Here is a 19,490-nt window from a genome sequence, read left to right on the forward strand (position 1 = left end):
CCGTAATTGGCTTCATATACATACATACATACACATACATAAAGCAAAGCAGCACTGCGAAGGCAAAGCGGTATGTATGGAGATGCCAGTGGTCAAGGTCCTGCTCCTGGAACATAATGAAATAATTAAAAGAATTTGCAGCATTCCCAGACGTATTATTTTATCACCCATTCATGTAACCAGTGCAGTGTTTCAGCTCACATACTGGGGCTTTGCCTGAAAAATATTGCACTGGTTACATGTATGGGTTAATAAAGTAACCATTCTTTGAATGGCTGTGACTTCTTAGGAATATATGTCATCATTTTTTTTATTTTATTTATGTATCTTTGTTGTTTCAGATTGTATAGCTTTACAATAATTTGGAATAGACACATTTGAATGTTAGGTGCCATGTACTGAACTATTTCTTTATGCTGTAGACCTTTGTCTTTTTATCTGACAGACAGTAGTGACTGCGAACAACATAGTCCTGGCAACAGGAGGAAGACCAAAATATCCTACACAGGTGAGAAAGGTATCTGAATGTGCATTGCAGTATTTCTATTTAGGTGCATGACTGTCTAATGTTCCCATTTTGTTGGCATATAGTAAGCTGTCTGGAAAACTAAGCCAGCAAATTAGTATGGAGTCATTACTTATTCCCGCCGCTTCGCAATATTGATGATACTCATAGGCCTTAATATCAGATTGGTGGGAGACAGATTCCCGGCACTCCTGCTAATCAGCTAGATGAAGGGGCTGCAGCGCTTCTGTGAGCACTGCAGTTCTTCAGTGTTTACCTGCACTTTGTCTAGACTGCAGTGGTGGTGCAGGGTAGTGATGTCTTCATCCCCTTCAAGTGAATGGGACAGAGCTGCCATTTCCCTGCACTACCGCTACTAAGTAGAGTGCGATCAGGTAAACTGGCTGCAGCATTCACAGGAGCCCCTTTAAAGAGCTGGTTATTGGGGTTCTGGGAGTCTTAACTCTTCAGTCTAATACTGATTGCCTATCCCGATGATAGGCCATCAGTATTCCAAAGCTGAAATATCTCTTTATTGATATTGCCTTGAGAAAGACTCTCTGGTTGAAACGTTGCTTATTTGGTGATTAAAGCTGTTATTCTTTAAACTGCAATTGAAGCTGGTTTCTATCTAATCCTCTTTATTGATATACGTTGTGAGTATATTAGTATAAAGGTTCCAACCTCCACTTAGATTACTAAAATGTACAACAATCCTAAGAGTTAGATTTTTTAGTTGGTATTGTGGGAGCACCCATTGGGTGACAGTAATCCTCCCTCTGCCAAACCACTTTGGTGTCCTATTTGCTATCAACTGTGGCATCATAAAGGGTTAAATTAGCTAGGATAGAAGTTATTGAATATTTAATAAGATTTTATTAAACTTTCTTTTTAGTCCCACTAGAGGACTTTTACTATGTGATCACTTGTGTAATACTGCAATACTTAGGTAGTACTACTGCAGGGTATAAGGCCAATTATTGTTATCTTGTTTCATCCCGACAGGATGTAATAGAAATACTCATGGGTGGATTTGCCATAGCCCTTATAGGGAAATGTACAGGTGGGCCGATGCCCAGGGGGCCACCCAATCCCTTCTCTCTGCCGCTGGCCGGGTACATAATGCTTTCTCAGGAGTAATTAAAGTTGTGAGAATCGGGTACTCATGTACCTGGCCAGGGACCCACATGCCCTCTTGATTTCAACTGCTGTGGTCGTATCTCACCTACTAAGCCCCCTGCTCCATATCCTAGTCAGAGACAACTGGAGGAGGACAGAAAATTACATCCTATTGATGAATATATTGGGCTACACTGTGGTATAGCGTTCTAGGGGGACAGTATTTTGTGTTATGGTACTGTTGACCCCACCTGCTTGTGCTTCACAGCCTTCGGTCAACATGGGGCCACTTTTAGTTTTTCTTTTTCTAGGGAAACTTTAAGTTCCAAGTCTGCCTCTGGGAATACTAAAAAGGCAGCAGTTAGACAGAGGGAGAAGGTCTAAGATGCTTTGGTAATTATTAGAAAAGAGAGTTTTATCCAGAAACAGCACCACACATGTCCATGGACTGTGTCTGGTAATGCAGCTGCTCCTTAGGGCTCATGTACACAAACTTATTTTTTCCATTTCCATGTCCTTTTTTTTTTTGCGACCCATATGTGGATCCATTCACTTCAGTGAGTCCGCATAAAAAACGGAATTTACTCTTTATGCATTCTGTATAATCTGTATACCTTATGCCAGCAAGGCCGTTCTGCAAAAAAAATAGAACATGTCCTATTATTGTCCGTATTACATGTTCTATTATGGGCCGGATGGTCCATTCCGCTGCTTTGCCATTGCCTGGCCCTGTCTTTCAATGTGAAATGAGCAGAGCTTGGCTGCAACAAGAGCAGTGGTGACTCCCTTATTGCACCAAAGCCCTAATTTGTATATTAAGAAGTATCATAACTCAGGAATGGAGCTTCGGATTAACAAAAGAACAGCATTTTAAACAGGTGACCCACAGCTATGTGTCTATGCAAGCAGCTATATAGGGAGGTCGCTGGTGCCAGATTCCCTTGAATACTATTTAGAAGCTTCAGATTGATTTTCATTTGCTTGTATATGTAGTAATCACATAAACTGCCATCTTGTTTATGTAACAGATTCCTGGTGCATTGGAATATGGCATTACAAGTGATGATCTCTTTTGGCTGAAGAAATCACCTGGGAAAACGTATGTTAATACTTTTTCTTCTTATTTTGGGAGATTTTTGTAATATGTTTGATCTGACTGACGGTATATAAATGAAAGGTATTGCCCAGGAGTTTAAGAATTTAACCCATCAGTAGAAATGGTTATAAAATAAATAACCATTACTATTAAATCCTCCTCCACTCCAGCGCTGATGCACTGATGGTCCCCACCAGACTTTCCTGGAGCGATGATGACTGCTGCAGGCCTCAGTGTTCAGTGGCGATTTTGCATAAGTTACCCTTATTGTTAATCATAAAGTCAAAAACATTCATGGTTGTCAGGAAATTATCGCAGGTGACTTGTTCAATATTTCTTAAATAGTTATGCCTCACCTCGCTTGACGTTTGTCTTTCAAAAGGAAACTCGACAACTCTTGGGATCCGCCTGCAATAAAAAAAAATGGTATGTACTTACCTGACAGATCCTGAACCACCACTCCAGTTCTCCTGGCTGGGCTCAGTTTACCCAGCTCCTGCGCAACGTGATCCCTGCAACCAGTCACTGGCCTCAGCGGTGCACCTGACAAGGCCTATGATTGACTGCAGTGGTCACATGTTGTTGACGGGACATCAGTGCTGCAGCTGGGTAAATAGAGCCTGTCCCAGAAAATCAGAGTAGCGGCTCAGGATCTCTCAGGTAACTACTTACCGTTTTTTTGTTGCAGGCGGTTTCTGAGGGTTTTCCGGTTTCCTCCTGAAACTGGACAACCTCTTTAGGGAAGTTGCGGTGATATCTTAACTTGTCACTATTCAGAATATTTATGTCTCTCTGCAGTTAGTGATTATTAGGTTAAGGTACAGGCAAGTATGATCAGATATTTAGTACGTACTGTATATATGTTTGGTTATACACATATATAGTTTATGTTTTTAAAAATATAGGTTAGATAGATTGACGCCTTTTTGGCCACATTAGATCTTCCTAAGCTTTCCAGGGAAGACAGTATGCGGTTAGAGGAGCCGATTGAGCTAGAAGAATTGAGGGCGGCATTGGCTGCTATGGCTAATGACAAGACTCCAGGTTTGGATGGGCTTCCGGCGGAAGTATATAAGTCCTTCGCGGAAGTGTTGCTCCCGGAACTTCTGAAGGTATTCAATTATTCCAGGGAAAGGGGGGAGCTACCTCCGTCCATGCAGGAGGCGGTAATAGTAGTCATTCCTAAGCCGGACAAGGATCACTCTCTCCCTGACTCATATAGACCAATATCGTTACTCTCCACTGATGTTAAGGTGCTTGCAAAGGTCTTGGCCATGCGTCTGTCTAAGGTGATTTTGTCTATCATACACTCTGACCAGACAGGCTTCATGCCTCAGAAATCAACGTCAATCAATATTAGAAGAGTATTTGCCAGTATTCAACTTCCAGCTGATAATGTTGGAGATAGAGCTATCCTTTCTTTGGATGCGGCCAAGGCCTTTGACAGCATTGAGTGGTGATTCCTGTGGAGAGTTATGAAGTATATGGGATTTGGAGATGAGTATATATCCTGGGTTCGGGTGCTATACTCTAAACCCAAAGCATGTGTCAGGGCGAATGGAGGGGTGTCCCCCAAGTTCTGCCTGGGCCGGGGTACTAGACAGGGGTGCCCGTTGTCGCGTCTGCTATTTGCAGTTGCGATTGAGCCATTAGCTGCAGCGATTCGTAAGTCAATGGACATTAAGGGGTTTCAATACGGGACAGTTAATAATAAAGTGGCGATGTATGCAGATGACACTTTGCTTTTTCTGGGGGATACTGGTCCATCCTTGGAAGCGGCTATGAAAATCATTGATTGCTTCAGGGACCTGTCGGGTCTGACTATTAACTGGAGTAAGTCGGCGATTATGCTGCTTGACGGGCAAGTACAATCACAGACAGTGCGAGACAGAAGTATTCCATGTGTAGCGACCTTTAAGTATTTGGGTATCCATATATCCCCGAGAATCCGAGACTTTGGGCGCCTTAACTTTGACCCGCTGGTTATTAAATTTCGTATTAAAACTAAGGCATGGTGTAAACTATATCTGTCGGTGGCGGGAAGAGCTAATCTCATTAAAATGGTGTTGATGCCTCAGCTACTTTATGTTCTACATAACTCCCCGGTCTGGCTGTCAAAGTCCAAATTTGTTCCAATCAATGCTATCTTTAGGGAGCTCATATGGCGTAAGGGGCAACCGAGAATTAAGCTTGAAACGTTACAATATCCTAAAACAGAAGGGGGCCTTGCAGTGCCAAACCCCTGGGTGTACTTCCTGGCTGCGCAATGCCAACATTTCAAGGGGTGGATGGAACTGGAGTCGAGTGAGATGTCGTGTCAGTTGTTTAAACATTGCTTGTCCTCTAATGACCTACTGCTGATCCTTGAGACTAGGGGGACTGGAAAGAGTGGTCCGATGGGCGATTTGGGACACTTGATGCAGTCCGTATGGAATAAGGTCAAGCTCCTGAGGGGGGTTTTCGGCAATACAGAATACACTCCACTGTGGGACAACCCCGTGCTGCCGGAATTCCTCTCCTTCTCTGAGTTTGGGGCATGGAAAAGAAAGGGTATTCTGAGGTTGAGCCACCTTTTGGAGGAAAGGAAGTTCATGTCATTTGCCAGATTTCAGGAGAAGTATGAACTGCCTAGAACTCACTTTTATAAGTACCTTCAGGTGAGACATGCATACAACGCCACATTTAAAGGTACGAATATGGTGGCTGGGAGAGATGCTGCACTGCACCAGATTTTGTCTAGAGGGGCGAGGAGAGGTATGATATCCTGTATATATAAGCTATTGCTTGATAAGTTTCTAGTGTCCCATCCACTGGTGGCTAAAAGTAAATGGGAAAAAGATGTTGGCAAATTAACTGATGACCAATGGTCTGACATACTGGAGGCGATACCTCTCTCTTCCCTGAGTGAAGGACGTAAACTCTCGCAGCTGTTTATTGTCCATAGGGTCTACAAAACTCCGGTTTTTTGTTCCGTATAGGGTTCAGGCCCACGGATGAATGTCCAAGATGCTCTGTGGTTTCTGCAGATTTGTTGCATATGATGTGGACGTGCGAGAGGTTAGGGAGATACTGGGAGTTGGTACGTCAGACAATACAGGACGTTTACAAGGTACGAGTACCCTCTGACCCTAAAGTGTGTGTGTTGGGATATGTCTCTGAACTGGCCACAGGTCAGGTACATAAAATAGCTATAGGTAGAATGTTATATGTTGCTAGAAAGTTAATCGCTCTGCATTGGATACAGACAGCGCCGCCAATCCTAGGCGAATTCCTAAGTGCGGTTGACACGATGCTAAGTTATGAACGGATATCAGAAGCGTGGATGCCCAGCGAAATTTGGAAAATTATGGGATTTATGGCTGTCGTTTCGACGTCTGAATGGAAATGTTTAAAAATGTGCCTTTGTACTTTGCAGGTTAGGGAGGGAGGGATGGGGGGGTGGGGAGGTTGGGTACTTAATTACTACACATAGGCTGATATCCTTGTTGTTTTTAGCCTTATGGACAGTATATTTCTATGTCATCCTTGTTTACAATGTGTTAAAATGTGTATTTACACTGTAAAATGTTTAATAAAAAAGATCTGATTCAAAAAAAAAAATATATATAGGTTAGATGATATCACATTTATCTTTAGTCCATTTTACCTGCTAGTATGTGATGTGAAAGCTGACATGCGATATACTTCACTGCCAATTAAATGTTCTGCCTAGGCTTGAACGAATCGACCTTTGGATCTTAGATCTGAAGTCAATTTGTTCAAATATTTAGATTTTAATACCGTTTCCGTACAGCATTTAATTAAAATGTATTGGCTCCGTGGAGCCAAAGTTCATACCGCCCGAAGTTGTGTGAGACTTCGATAAATTACTACAGTATTCATATCTGCGTATTTAAAACCAATTTAAAATAGCAATCCGAAGCTTTGGTACTGGCTGGTACCTCGGTACCAAAGCCTACTTCGGATTCCTATTTTAAATTGTTTTTAAATACGCAGATATAACTCTAGTAGTAATTCACCAAAGTCTCACCAACTTCTGGCAATACAAACTGTATGGAAACAGCATTAAAATTGAAGTATTTGAACAAATCTAATTCGGATCTATGAGCTAAAGGCCGATTCGCTGAAGCCTAGTTCACACTCAGTTATTTGGTCAGTTATTTCCATCAGTGATTGTGAGCCAAAACCACTAGTGAAGCCTCCACAGACATAAGGTATAATGGGAAGATTTGCTCCTGTTCTGTGTTTTTGACTGGTTGTGGATGACAATAACTAATGGAAATAACTGATCACATAACTGAAACAGCATAACAGAGATCTCTGATCTCCCCTCTTTTTTTTTTTTTTTTAACTCGTTTTATTAAAAGAGAATGACACAAGTATGGCATACATGTAGCAATGTGATGGTCCACGCAGGGGCGCCTCAGAAATACCAAGAGAACAGTGATACATAAAGGCATTGACATTTATCAGGACTCTAGCATGTAAAAGGACATGTTCTTAACCCTGATGGCATACAATATTCACAGAATAGACAAATCACTCACATAAATGCTCCAACATTAACATCAGTGATAACAGTGCTATAAAGTATCTGAATATTGGTTCGAAGATCAATGTGACCCGTCAGCCGTCGAGTGCAGACGCGATGAGTGTAAGGTGAGAGGAGAGGCACACCAGTCACCCCAGACTGTATCAAATTTTTGTGGACACCCCCTATGCTTATACACAATGTTCTCCATGGAGACTGCGTGGTTCACAAGAGTGATGATCTCCCCTCTTTGCATTGGATTGTCACATGCTAGCTTCATTACTATGACTGGCTTTCAAGTATCACTTATATATTTGCATATGTCACTTTTTTTTAGTTTAGCACCTTATTTGCATACAGTTCTGCTAATTCCTTAGCATCCCTACCTCTTTTTCATAATTACCAATGAAATAATATCCCTTTTTTTGTTGAAGAGCAGTTTTCTATGAATTTTTAGTGTAAAATGATGAGAAAAATTACAAAGTTGTGACCCCTTAGGACCCCTGGGAGTCAGATTGACTCCCAGCACCACTGCCAACCAGCTGTTCTGCAGTAGCGCCAGCGCCAGAACTTAACGGGGTTATCCAACCCCTATAATGCCCCTAAAAATGCCCAGGCACCACATACAGGTTGTACTTCCTCCTGATCCCCGCACGGCTGCCGCTGTATCTCTCTGTTGCATGGATCAAACTAGTGGGTGACACTAGCCTCCCTAATGTCAGCCGCGATGCTAGGGTGATGCAGCGGCGACTGTGCTGGCATCATGAGTGACACGGGTGCCAGGAAGCAGGGCAAGTATAACCTGTATTTGGTGCCCTGGCATTTTGGGGGGCATTATAGGGGTTGGATAGTGGATAGAGCTGGCTACTGCAGCGCTGCTATGAATAGGCCATCTTTATAAAATCCTGGAGAAGCCCTTTAACCCTAGAGACCTCATGAAATGGTGAACATTTTAAAAATACCGGTATATGTTGTTTCTCAATTACAGTTTTTACACAGCAGCATTACCTGTGCCCTCCATACATAAATCAACCCTATAATTTCCTTTCCTCCACAAGGGGGCAGCATGTGTCTGTGTTAAGTTGCTATCTATTCACTGCCCAACCATGGTAATAAAATTATCTTGATGCTGGTTTATCGTTGGCAGTTATGTATATGGTTGCACAGTACTTCTGGTGAGTTTGTTGGTGCTATCACATGCAATTAGGTTTTATGTAAAGCCAACTTTCATATTGGCATAACTGTAGAAATTTTCTTTAAAGGCATTTTATAGAGTTTAATAAATCTTACGTGGTGAAATCTCTTATAAATTGTTGCAAAATGTTTCTACCCATGTGTTTGTGGTGATAAGAGAAATTATAGTAGTTGTTTTCTTTACAGAATATATTCTGCCTCTAATCATTTTTTTCCAATGTGATTAGTCTATCTAGATTTTTTGGAGTATCCGATACAGTCAGTACTGTCGAATTGCATGTGTGTCTCCATTACCTGTAGTCTTAAAGTCTGGTTTCAGAAGGAAAATTGACAAATGGTTTAAAGTACAATATGATTTAAGACATTATTTTAAAAAAATAATAATATTTTGAATATATAGACATAAGTACTTAATAGTTCGAAAAGTTGCCCAATGTTGCAGAGCACTATTGATTGTATCTTCCATAATAAGTTTAGGCAAAAAGGAAGGATTTTTTTTTTTTAAAAAAAGGCCTATTTGTGTCAAGTGGAGTAGTTACGTCTATGCAGTACTTGATGCATAATGTGAATAGTTTGCAGGTATTTTATGGATGCGTGATTTATAGTTTTAGGTTTTTTGTTAGCTTTTCATAGCTCTGCCCTCATTACCAAGTTTCCATGTAATCAATCTATTCTGTACCTGTTGCATCTCAGTGCTAAATTGTTTACCATAGGACAGAAGCCTCTGGCTGTTCCCCTAGCTTTAAAATGCGACATTTGTCCTACAACCTCCACTTAGGTTTTCTATGTGTTTACAATGTGTCAACGTCCTCAGAAATTCTCCTGGCATGATTAATGTGAGGAAGCTGCTTAAAAAAACTATATCCTTCTAATACATATCTGTGAAAATGCTGCTTTTGTCCAGATACTGTTAATGCAAGTCGTAACAGTGTAATATAGGAGCCTAATGTTTACATGTTGCATTCCAGAGCCTTAGTCAAAATAAGCCTTGAGGGGCTACTGTAGCATTTCTGTACATTATCAGCCCCTATTTCAACAACTGGGAGCGAGGGCTGCTTGCATGGAGTTAGAAACTTGACTCATTGATCTGGGAAATAGATATGTGTGTGTGTTCCTGACCAATAGCTCTGATATTGCACTTCTCTGCATTCAGATTTCTCAAGAAATAAAACCAAATACATTTGAAACAGTAATTGCATCCTGAAATGTAGAATATACAGTCTAAGGCGTACTTGTGTGACAATGGAATCAGCAGTGGTCCTGATAAATTTTTGTACAAACTCCCTTTACACCACCTCTAGTTTTGCAGATAGTCAGCTAAAATAATAATTTTGGAATCTTACATTAAACACACAAAGGCAGATTTCATGCATTTTTAGTTTTGAGACGTATGGTCCACACTATTGGTTCCAGAGCCCGGTTGCAGATGGTCCCATGTGTCATTGAGTACAGAAATGTATCCTTAATAGACTGTGAGTCAGAGTGATTACATGGGTTTATTGAAATATATTTATTCAGTAATATAACTGAAGATTCGGTTTTCATGACTTACTGTAGTCCAGGGGTAGACTTCAGAGCCAGTTACATCGTGCCTAGGAACCAGCTTCATTTCTGTTCTAGCCAGGCACAAATTTCCTTTCTCATAAATTGAACATTTCCCTAAAGACCGCTTCACCCACATTCATAAGTCTATGGTAATTAGGATGTCAAAGGACCAGAACAACATGTATATTAACGTGGTTCATAGGCACTAGGACCATGTGCAGCAAGTGTTCTCCACCGTTAATCAGCCGTTGTTTTAAAACCATTGACAGTGAGAATGAATAACTCTGATAATCTGGTGACAATGACACCTGTCAATATAAATAGTATGTTAGGCACCAGTCAGTTCTTAAAGGGAATGTAGTGTTAGAAAATCACCTATTGTTTAAATTGCATTTTTATGTTTTACATTTTTAAAGAATTTGATATTTAAAATTTTCCATGTCTATATCTAGACAACAACCATAAAACCCAGCAGTTTTCTCATTGGCCACTAAGCCTAATAATAGGTGCCATTTCTTGGTCTGTACGGAACACTTCACTGCAGTTACCTGCTTATATCTTTCTAATCCTGCCTGTAATGATATCACCTCTGTGCATAGATAAGATGGGATCCTCCATTCACAGTAGGTGATTGTCAAATCTTATCTATTCTTTCCTTGTACAATGACCTCTGTACAGGTCACAGAGCATGCTTAGAAAACCCTTCCATAGAAGTAATTGTGGCCCCCTCCTGTCCATTGTGTCTATGGAGTGTCGGGCTGCAGTAAGGGAATATTTTTTAGCTGCTGTTAAGAACAGCTCAGGAAAGATGGCCACCCCCATAATTATGTTCAGGAAATATAATAAAAAATCTGCAATCAGATAATAATAATAATAAAAAAAAGAATGTGATACTATCTGGTTTTAACTGGCAGATAACATTTTTGGTGACACATTTCCTTTAAAGTTGATGTTTTGGAAGCAGGAAAACGGCCAAGCAATTTGAGTGATTTTTACAAGAGCCAAATTGTGATGGCTTGACAACTGGCTAAGAGTGTCTCCAAAAAGAAGAAAACAAAACCCAAATTTTTTTGCACAGCTCATTCTAAATTTGGGTAATCCAGACAACCCCGTAATATGAAGAAAAAGGTAGCACGGATGAATCCCCTGGATCTGGGGTCATGAGAGACTTCAGTAACAAATTTTCAATAGATCCAGTGCCTTGGAATTTAAAATAAAGTGTAACTTTAATGGAGGTTTTTTATTCATGTAAATAAAAGTTATGTTTTTATTTTAAATTCCATGGCGCTGGATCTATTGAAAATTTGTTACTGATGTCTCCAAAAAGGCAGATCTTGTGAGATGTTCCCTGTATGCAGTAGTTGGTACCTACCAAAAATGATCCAAGGAAGGACAACTGGAGACAGTGATAGGTGACAAAGCTCATTGATGGATTTGGACTAGACTAGGGCTGCAGCTATCGATTATTTTACTAATCAAGTATTCTACCGATTGATCCAACGATTAATCGAGTACTCTAATAAGAAAAAAATAATTAAAATAAAGTTTTCTATCAAAACTCATCAGCCCTCCATGCCATCATCAGACTGCCACTACAATCAGTCCTCTCCCCCCTGCAATCAGTCCTTAGCACCATCAACACCCCTCCATGACATCAGTTCCCCCTCACCTGTAGCTCCCCCCCAGTGCCAATAGCTCCCTGCAGTGCCATGAACTCCCCCTTGCCATCAGCTATCCCTCCCAGTGCCGGCCGGCGGGAGACCACGGGGCAGTGAGTAATAGCAAGTGCTTCACTCACGCTCCATGGTCACATGGTACAAACAAATCCTTGATGCAAAAAATTAGTATAGAGGATTTTTTTGTGTTGAGTTACTCGATTGGCTCACGTAATCGTTTCAGCCCTAGATTAGACAGGCTAGCCTACACTCCCCAGAGGAGCTGTACAATTTACTGCTGGCTATGATAAAAGGTGTCAGAATGCACAACAGGAGAAGGTGTCTCTGTCTGAGGAATCACATTTTCTGTTACATAATTTTGGCAGCTGGGTGCATGATCATTGAGATGGCACTAGGGGAACACTGCAAACCAGCAGAGGTGGTGTGATGCTTTAGGCAGTGTTCTGCTGGGATGTGGATGCTACTTTGACATTCTTTAATGTTTCCACTCTGTAAAGATTCTTCAGGAGTGAATTGAGAAACATGCCAAATGTTCAAGGTGTTGGACCTCACCACCAAATTCTTCAGATTTCAGTCTGATCAAGCATCTGTGGGCTATACTGGAAAGACGAGTCTGATCTGTGGGGCCCACCTTGCAACTTAAAGGTCTTAAACGATCTGCTGCTCATGTCTTGAAATCAAATACTGCAAGACACTTTTAGAGTTTAGGCCCCAATGGGTCAGAGCTGTTTTTGCAGCACAAGGAAAGAGGGAGGCTACACAGTAAACTAAAGAATTAAACATAATATAGTAAAATCTTCCACTATAGCAAGATTTTAATAAAACTAGACAATATAAAGTACTAAAGAAATGCATCTGTAGTTCTAAAGATTGTGAGCAGTTCAGCAGTTCTGTGCCTGCACAGCTCTTCCTCTTCTAGATATGTAAATCCAGGTCTGATCCATTGAGCCCTTCTGGGATACTAGATAAACCTAGCTATACAATAGCTGGGCAGTGGTAAGCTTTAGCTGTCTGAGTAAGCTTCACGTGTTGCACTCAGACAATTACCCCAGGCACATTCCTGTCACCTGTACCTCACAGGATCCGTAAGCCAAACGCTGGCCCCAACGGCTTCTCCATCCTCATTTACAGAGATATAATGCTTGTTTTCTTAAAAGGGAATTATATTATTAGCACTAACAAGGATTACATGTGACGTTGGACTCAAGCATTTGAACATTATTCTGATGCCTTCATAAGGTTGACTTTTCTCCTGTGGCGAGGCCACCCACATCTCATGTCCCTGGTGGCTGATGCCTAACTAAACACTCCAGCAATTTTTTACAGATAATATGAAGGACGTTTTAAAGAGTGAAAGCTTTTCACAATATTCAAGCAAAAACTTTAACAGCTTGGGAGTGGTTGGTCTATGTTGTGCAAACATGTTGCTTAGAGTGATGCAGATATTTTGAGATTTTTGTAAATGGGCATTACTGTGAGAGTAGTCATTAAACTGATCGGTGGTGCATAGCTCAGAATAAAAATGTAAAAAATTTTTTGTTAGAAACCTAGAAGAACATACCGGTAGATTTTATTTTATTTTATGCATATTGCCTTAGATATATAGTAGAATAAGCTTGTGTGGGAATCCATATTTTAATGCTTTGTGTATTTGCATTGCTTTAACAGCTGCTAAAGTACTAGAAAGAATTTAGAATAGTGTCTTAAGGCGACCACACACATTAAGTAGCTGTCATCTGAACAGTCATTCAACCGACAGCTATCTCTCCCGACTCCCTCATGATTCCCCAATACACATGCAATCTCAGATTGACCATGCGTGTAATGACCATGAGAGAGAGGAGAAAGACCGTTACTAGACATTTCTGCCTGTGCCTTTTCTCAAAACAAATCACATAGGGTAGGCAACCGACATTAAAACTTAACATTTAATGTTTAGATTGCTAAAAATATGAGCCCAAGATTGAAAGTATCAATAGATTACAAAAGATTCAGCCTTCCCACACAAGATGTAACCTACAGTCAACCAGATATACATGGGAAAATGCACACTGTGACAAAAATATCGCAATATACGATATGCCACAAGAATGCAACTAGAGAGCAACGGGGTATATTAGAATAGAAAAGGGGTATTAGAGAGACAAGGTACTGGGTCTATGACCCTATATCTCCCTCCAAAAATAACCTCAAACCCCTCTCACTCAATGTCCCTATTTTTCCTTGCTCCAGACAGGACAGTGATTAACCAGCTTCATCAAGGTATATCCGGAAAGGGAAAGGAGGAAAATATAAACAGCTGTAACAAAGATGTCCAGATCCGTTTCCTTGGCTTGCGCCAAATCATCAGGGACCAATATACCAAGTGATGTTACAAGGTTGAAATCAATGATACTATGATCAATATAAAGCGCTTATCAATCGCTTAACAAGACTACTTAGCTGTCCAATGAGTTCCAAAGTGTAGGTCAGCCGTAGAACTTCAGTACAGGTCCTGCGTATTGCGGTCCATGAAATGGCCTTCCTCGTGTAACATCACTTGGAATATTGGTCCCCTGATAATTTGGCGCAAGCCATGGAAACGCATTGGGACATCTTTGTGAATTTGTTCTGTTAAGTTTGGTCACCGATGAAATCATAAGGCTTAGACTATAGCGATTTAGTTGTGTGATACTATACTGTTGCTTTTCTCCTCAGAAAAAAAAAAGGATCGGGCAAAAAAAATTAAAATAAATCAGTTTTCTCATTTCTTCTCTCCCCCCAACATCATCTGTTGTTGGAGAGTTGGGAGGTCCCAATATACAGTTGTGTTCAAAATAATAGCAATCAGACATCACTAAACTGATCAATCACAGTTTTTGGTAGAAATTATATTTCTACATGGCAACTAATTTTCCAGCAGGTGTAGTAGAGTAATAAAAATCCAACAGTCATGACATGCATGCTGCTGATTCTGTGTAATTAAATCACTGATTGAAAGGGGCATGTTCAAAATAAGCAGTGTGGAGTTCAATGAGTGAGGTCATTCATTCTTTGAAAAACAGGTGGCAATTATTGCCCTTATTTAAGGAAGGAAGGCAGCAAATGTTGAACATGCTGGTTACAGTGTATTTTTCTCTGAAATTCTGAGGAAATTGGGTTGTTCCAGACATTGTTCAGAAGAATAGCATACCTTGATTAAAAAGTTGATTGGAGAGAGGAAAACATATAAAAAAGTGCAGAAAATGATAGGCTGCTCAGCTAAAATGATCGCAAATGCTTTTAAATGGCTACCAAAACCTGAAAGACATGGAAGAAAGCGAAAAACTACCATTCGAATGGATAGAAGAATAGCCAAAATGGCAAGAACTCAGCCAAGCTATCTGCAAGAAGCCCCCGCAAAGTCCCACTGTTGAAAAAAAGACATGTGCTGAAGAGGTTACAATTTGCCAAAGAGCACATTGACTGGCCTAAAGAGAAATGGCGCAACATTTTGTGGACTGATGAAAGTAAGATTTGTTCTTTTTGGGTCTAGTGGCCGGAGACAGTTTGTCAGATGACCCCACCAAACTCTGAATTCAAGCCACAGTACGCTGTGAAGCAGTGAAGCATGGTGGCGCAAGCATCATGATATGGGGATGTTTCTCATACTACGGTGTTAGGCCTATTTATTGCATACCATGGATCAGTTTGAATACATCAGAATTCTTGAAGAGGTCATGCTGCCTTATACTGAAGAGGAAATGCCCTTCAATGGGGGTTCCAACAAGACAATGACCCCAAACACACCAGTAAACGTGCAACATCTTGGTTCCAGACCAACAATATTGACGTTATGGAGTGGTCAGCCCAATCCCCGGATCTTAATCTAATAGAAAACTTGTGGGGTGAAATAAAAAATGCAGTTTCTGAGGCAAAACCAAGAAATAAAGAACTGTGGAATGTAGTCCAATCTTCCTGGGCTGGAATACCTGTTCACAGGTGCCAGAAGTTGGTTGACTCCATACAACACAGATATACATCAGTTCTCAGAAACAGTGGTTATACAACTAAATATTAGTTAAGTGATTCAAAGGAAAGCAAAATCTTCAAACATTTTTCATATAAATACAAAAAAACTCCAATACGTTGCCTCAGTTGGTTGCCGCAGCAGGTCCCAAATGTGAAGTGAGCTAAATTCACAAAGTCAATATGTGTTTCTGTAGGACCGCGCAAAATCCTAATATTTAGATGAGGTGACCTTTTTGGGTTGAACCATCCAATTATACGTATACAGGCAAAGCACCAGATTTCCTCCTTCCACAACAGCTCCTGTGAGACAACAAAAACCGCACCAATAGTGAAGCACTGTGAATACTGCTCACCCACACTTTAAGCTGATTATACTCACAAGCGCAGGTGGAATGCAGGCTCATCAAACCAGTCTGTAGATCTTAAATTCCACCTCTCTTCTCCTGTAGTACCTAAGAGGTTTAAAAGTCGGTCCAATAGTGAAGAACAGTCATTCACTCAAACATAAAATCCTTTTATTATACTCACATGTGCAAGTAAAACTTCACGCAATAATAAAAAATCACAGCCTAGTGTTTCTGCCCGACCCGGGTTTCGCTCCAAGCTTCATCAGGGGCGTAACCTCAAACTTCCACATGCGGCTTTAACTACCCTCATATTACCCCTCCCCTTCCTCTCTATAAAATAGCTATTAAAACACTACCATTTACTCTTAAAATACCCACGAGTTCTATATCAGATGCATATTACACCTACTTTCTTTACATCTACCACTTTACACTATCTCACATTTCATTCATCAAAAGGTCCATTCATAAAACTCTTATCCTACGATGTCCTGCCAGGGGAACATAACGTGGTTCTTACTGACCTATCCTGTACAAATAGGTGGACCCAACTTTACAACTCACTCCAATAGTGGAGTTTGAATTGTCGCAAAGTGAGTCAACCTAATCCACCAAGCACAGTTTCAAATCAGATTCTACATTCAGACCCTGCGGTTGAATTGTGGCTAACTTATTTATCCACCTCGCTTCCCGGCGGTCTATCTTCGCTACAGTGTCTCCCCCCGCCAGTTCCCTTCACCAATTCTATTCCCATAAAGGTCATTCATCTTGGGTTTTTTTGATGGGCATTTTTGAAATGTAACGAGACCCCATGTGGTTCGAGACCCTTTTTTATATTTCTTTTATGCTCTTGCACCCAGGTTTCAACTTTCTCATTATGCGACCTACATACTGGAGGCCACATGGGCACTCCAGAATGTAGACCACCCCTGAGCTCTCACATGTCATTTCCCCTACGACTTTAAAATCCTTATCTTTTTTTATTTGAATGTACTATGGACACCTGTCTCTCTCTCTTTTGTCATTTCTCCTATTCTTACATTGAAGGCAAAATCCACACCATGAGAATTTTTTCTGTCCTTTCTTCCCACTATCCACAGGAATGGCACTGTGTACTAGGTGATTGCGGAGGTTAGGGGCTTTTCTAAAAATCACATCAGGGCGATCTGGGATTTCATTGCCCAAGACCAGATCATTCTTAAGCACCGCCCAGCTTTTTGCATCTATGTACCCGTTCACATCTGTATCCTTAAAATATGTTTTAGTTTTAAAGCGTCCTCCCTCTACATATATAACTAAATATAAAAAAATTCACCGCCTCATTACTAATACTACTTGTGAATTTTAAGTTCCAGTAATTTTCCCAATCAGTTCCTCCAGACCTTCTTTTTCCCCTTCCCAGACCAGCAGACAGTCATCGATGTATATTCGCCAAATTCTCAATTTGCCGGACTGTGTGACCTTAGACAACGAGAAAGTTGAAAACCCGGGTGCAAGAGCATAGAAGAAATTTAAAAAAGGGTTTCGAAACACATGAGATCTCGTTACATTTCAAAAATGCCCACCAAAAAAAACCAAGAGGAACAACCTTTTTGGGAATATAATTGGTGAAGGGAAACTGGCGGGTGGATATATGAGTTAGTCACTATTCAACCACAGGGTCTAAATGTAGAATTTGATTTGAAACCGTGCTTGGTGGATTAGGTTGACTCACTTTGCGACAATTCACACTCCACTATTGGAGTGAGTTGTAAAGTTGGGTCCACCTATTCGTACAGGATACGTCAGTAAGAACCACGTTATGTTCCCCTGGCAGGACATTGTAGGATAAGATTTTTCTGAATGGACCTTTTGATGAATGAAATGTGAGATAGTGTAAAGTGGTAGATGTAAAGAAAGGATGTGTGATATGCATCTGATATATAACTCGAGGGTGTTTTAAGAGTAAGGGTCCATTCACACGTCCGCAATTCTGTTCCGCATTTTGCAGAACAGAATTGCGGACCCATTCATTTCTATGGGGCCGCACGATGTGCAGCCCGGATCCGGAATTGCGGATACGCACTTCCGGGTCCGCAATTCCGCTCCCGAAAAAAATAGAAAATGTCCTGTTCTTGTCCGCAATTGCGGACAAGATTAGGCATTTTCTATTAAGTGCTGGCGATGTGCGGATCCGCAAAACACACACGGACGTGTGAATGGACCCTTATTGATAGTGTTTTAATAGCTATTTTATAGAAGTTTTAATTAAAGAGAGGAAGGTAGTTAATATGAGGGTAGTTAAAGCCGCATGTGGAAGTTTGAGGTTACGCCCCTGATGAAGCTTGGAGCGAAACCCGGTCGGGCAGAAACACTAAGCTGTGATTTTTTTATTATTGTGTGAAGTTTAACTTGCACATGTGAGTATAATAAAAGTGAATGACGGTTCTTCACTATTGGACCGACTTTAAAAGGTACTACAGGAGAAGAGAGGAGGAATTTAAGATCTACAGACTGGTTTGATGTGCCTGCATTCCATTTGCGCTTGTGAGTATAATCAGCTTAAAGTGTGGGTGAGCAGTATTCACAGTGCTTCACTATTGGTGCGGTTTTTGATGTCTCACAGGAGCTGTTGTGGAAGGAGGAAATCTGGTGAATCCGGGGCTTTGCCTGTATACATTCAAACATTTTTCAGTTTATATAGTGAATGTTTGAGTTTGTAAAGAAGAATACAAACACTGGTATTTTTTTTTGAACAGTAATATTGACTTTTCTTAATTTTTTTTTTAGGGGGACAACACAAATTTTATATATTTTTCTTCATGCTTTGATTTGGAATAGAATGTGTAGTGTTCCCAATGCATTTGTGTGTATGGAAAAAAAAGCTATTAGAAGGATTTTGAGCTTTATTCACTTTTTTAAACACACTGCCATTATTTTGAACACAATTGTACATTCGATTGTCAGATGAACCCACCGCTCTCATAATTACTAGTGCTGATCACTTAGAGCAGCGGTCCCCAACCGCCGGGCCGCGGCCCAGGACCGGGCCGTGGAGGATTGTTAGCCGGGCCGCGGCGATCAGGGCAGTCTTTAACTCTGTACTAATGAAGCGCTTCCATTATGGAAGCGCTTCATTAGTACAGAAGGACCAGGGAGCGGTGAATGATCTGTACTCAACGCTTCCTGGTCCTCGGCTTGGCTATCGGCTGTGCAGGGCTGCGCACAGCGTGAGGTCTCTCTGTGACCTCACGCTGTGCGCCGCTATACACAGCCAGCCGACAGCAGAATGAAGAGGATCGCGATGGTGACCAGGAGCAGGAGAGGTAAGTGTTTTTTTTATTTTATTTTATTTGCACTGGGGGCTGATGGCTGACCTGGGGGACATGGGGCTGACATGAGGGACATGGGGCTGACATAAAGGGGCTAATGGGGGGCTTATGGCTGACATGAGGGGCTAATCATGGCTGACATGAGGGGCTAATGGGGGGCTTATGGCTGACATGGG

The 19,490-nt window shown here is 41.1% G+C and overlaps 1 protein-coding gene across 2 annotated transcripts in view; it reads left to right on the forward strand.

Annotated features, from left to right (window-relative positions):
- Positions 1–19,490, forward strand: part of TXNRD2 (thioredoxin reductase 2) — a 169,251-nt gene that overhangs the window by 43,619 nt on the left and 106,142 nt on the right. For both annotated transcript variants that reach the window (XM_040416326.1, XM_040416327.1), the window contains exons 7-8: positions 446–508; positions 2,653–2,723. In XM_040416326.1, the coding sequence (XP_040272260.1) occupies positions 446–508; positions 2,653–2,723 (134 nt within the window). The remainder of the gene's footprint in view (positions 1–445; positions 509–2,652; positions 2,724–19,490) is intronic.

This window comes from Bufo bufo, chromosome 2 (genome assembly GCF_905171765.1).
Source record: "Bufo bufo chromosome 2, aBufBuf1.1, whole genome shotgun sequence".
NCBI classification, from domain to species: Eukaryota; Metazoa; Chordata; class Amphibia; order Anura; family Bufonidae; genus Bufo; species Bufo bufo.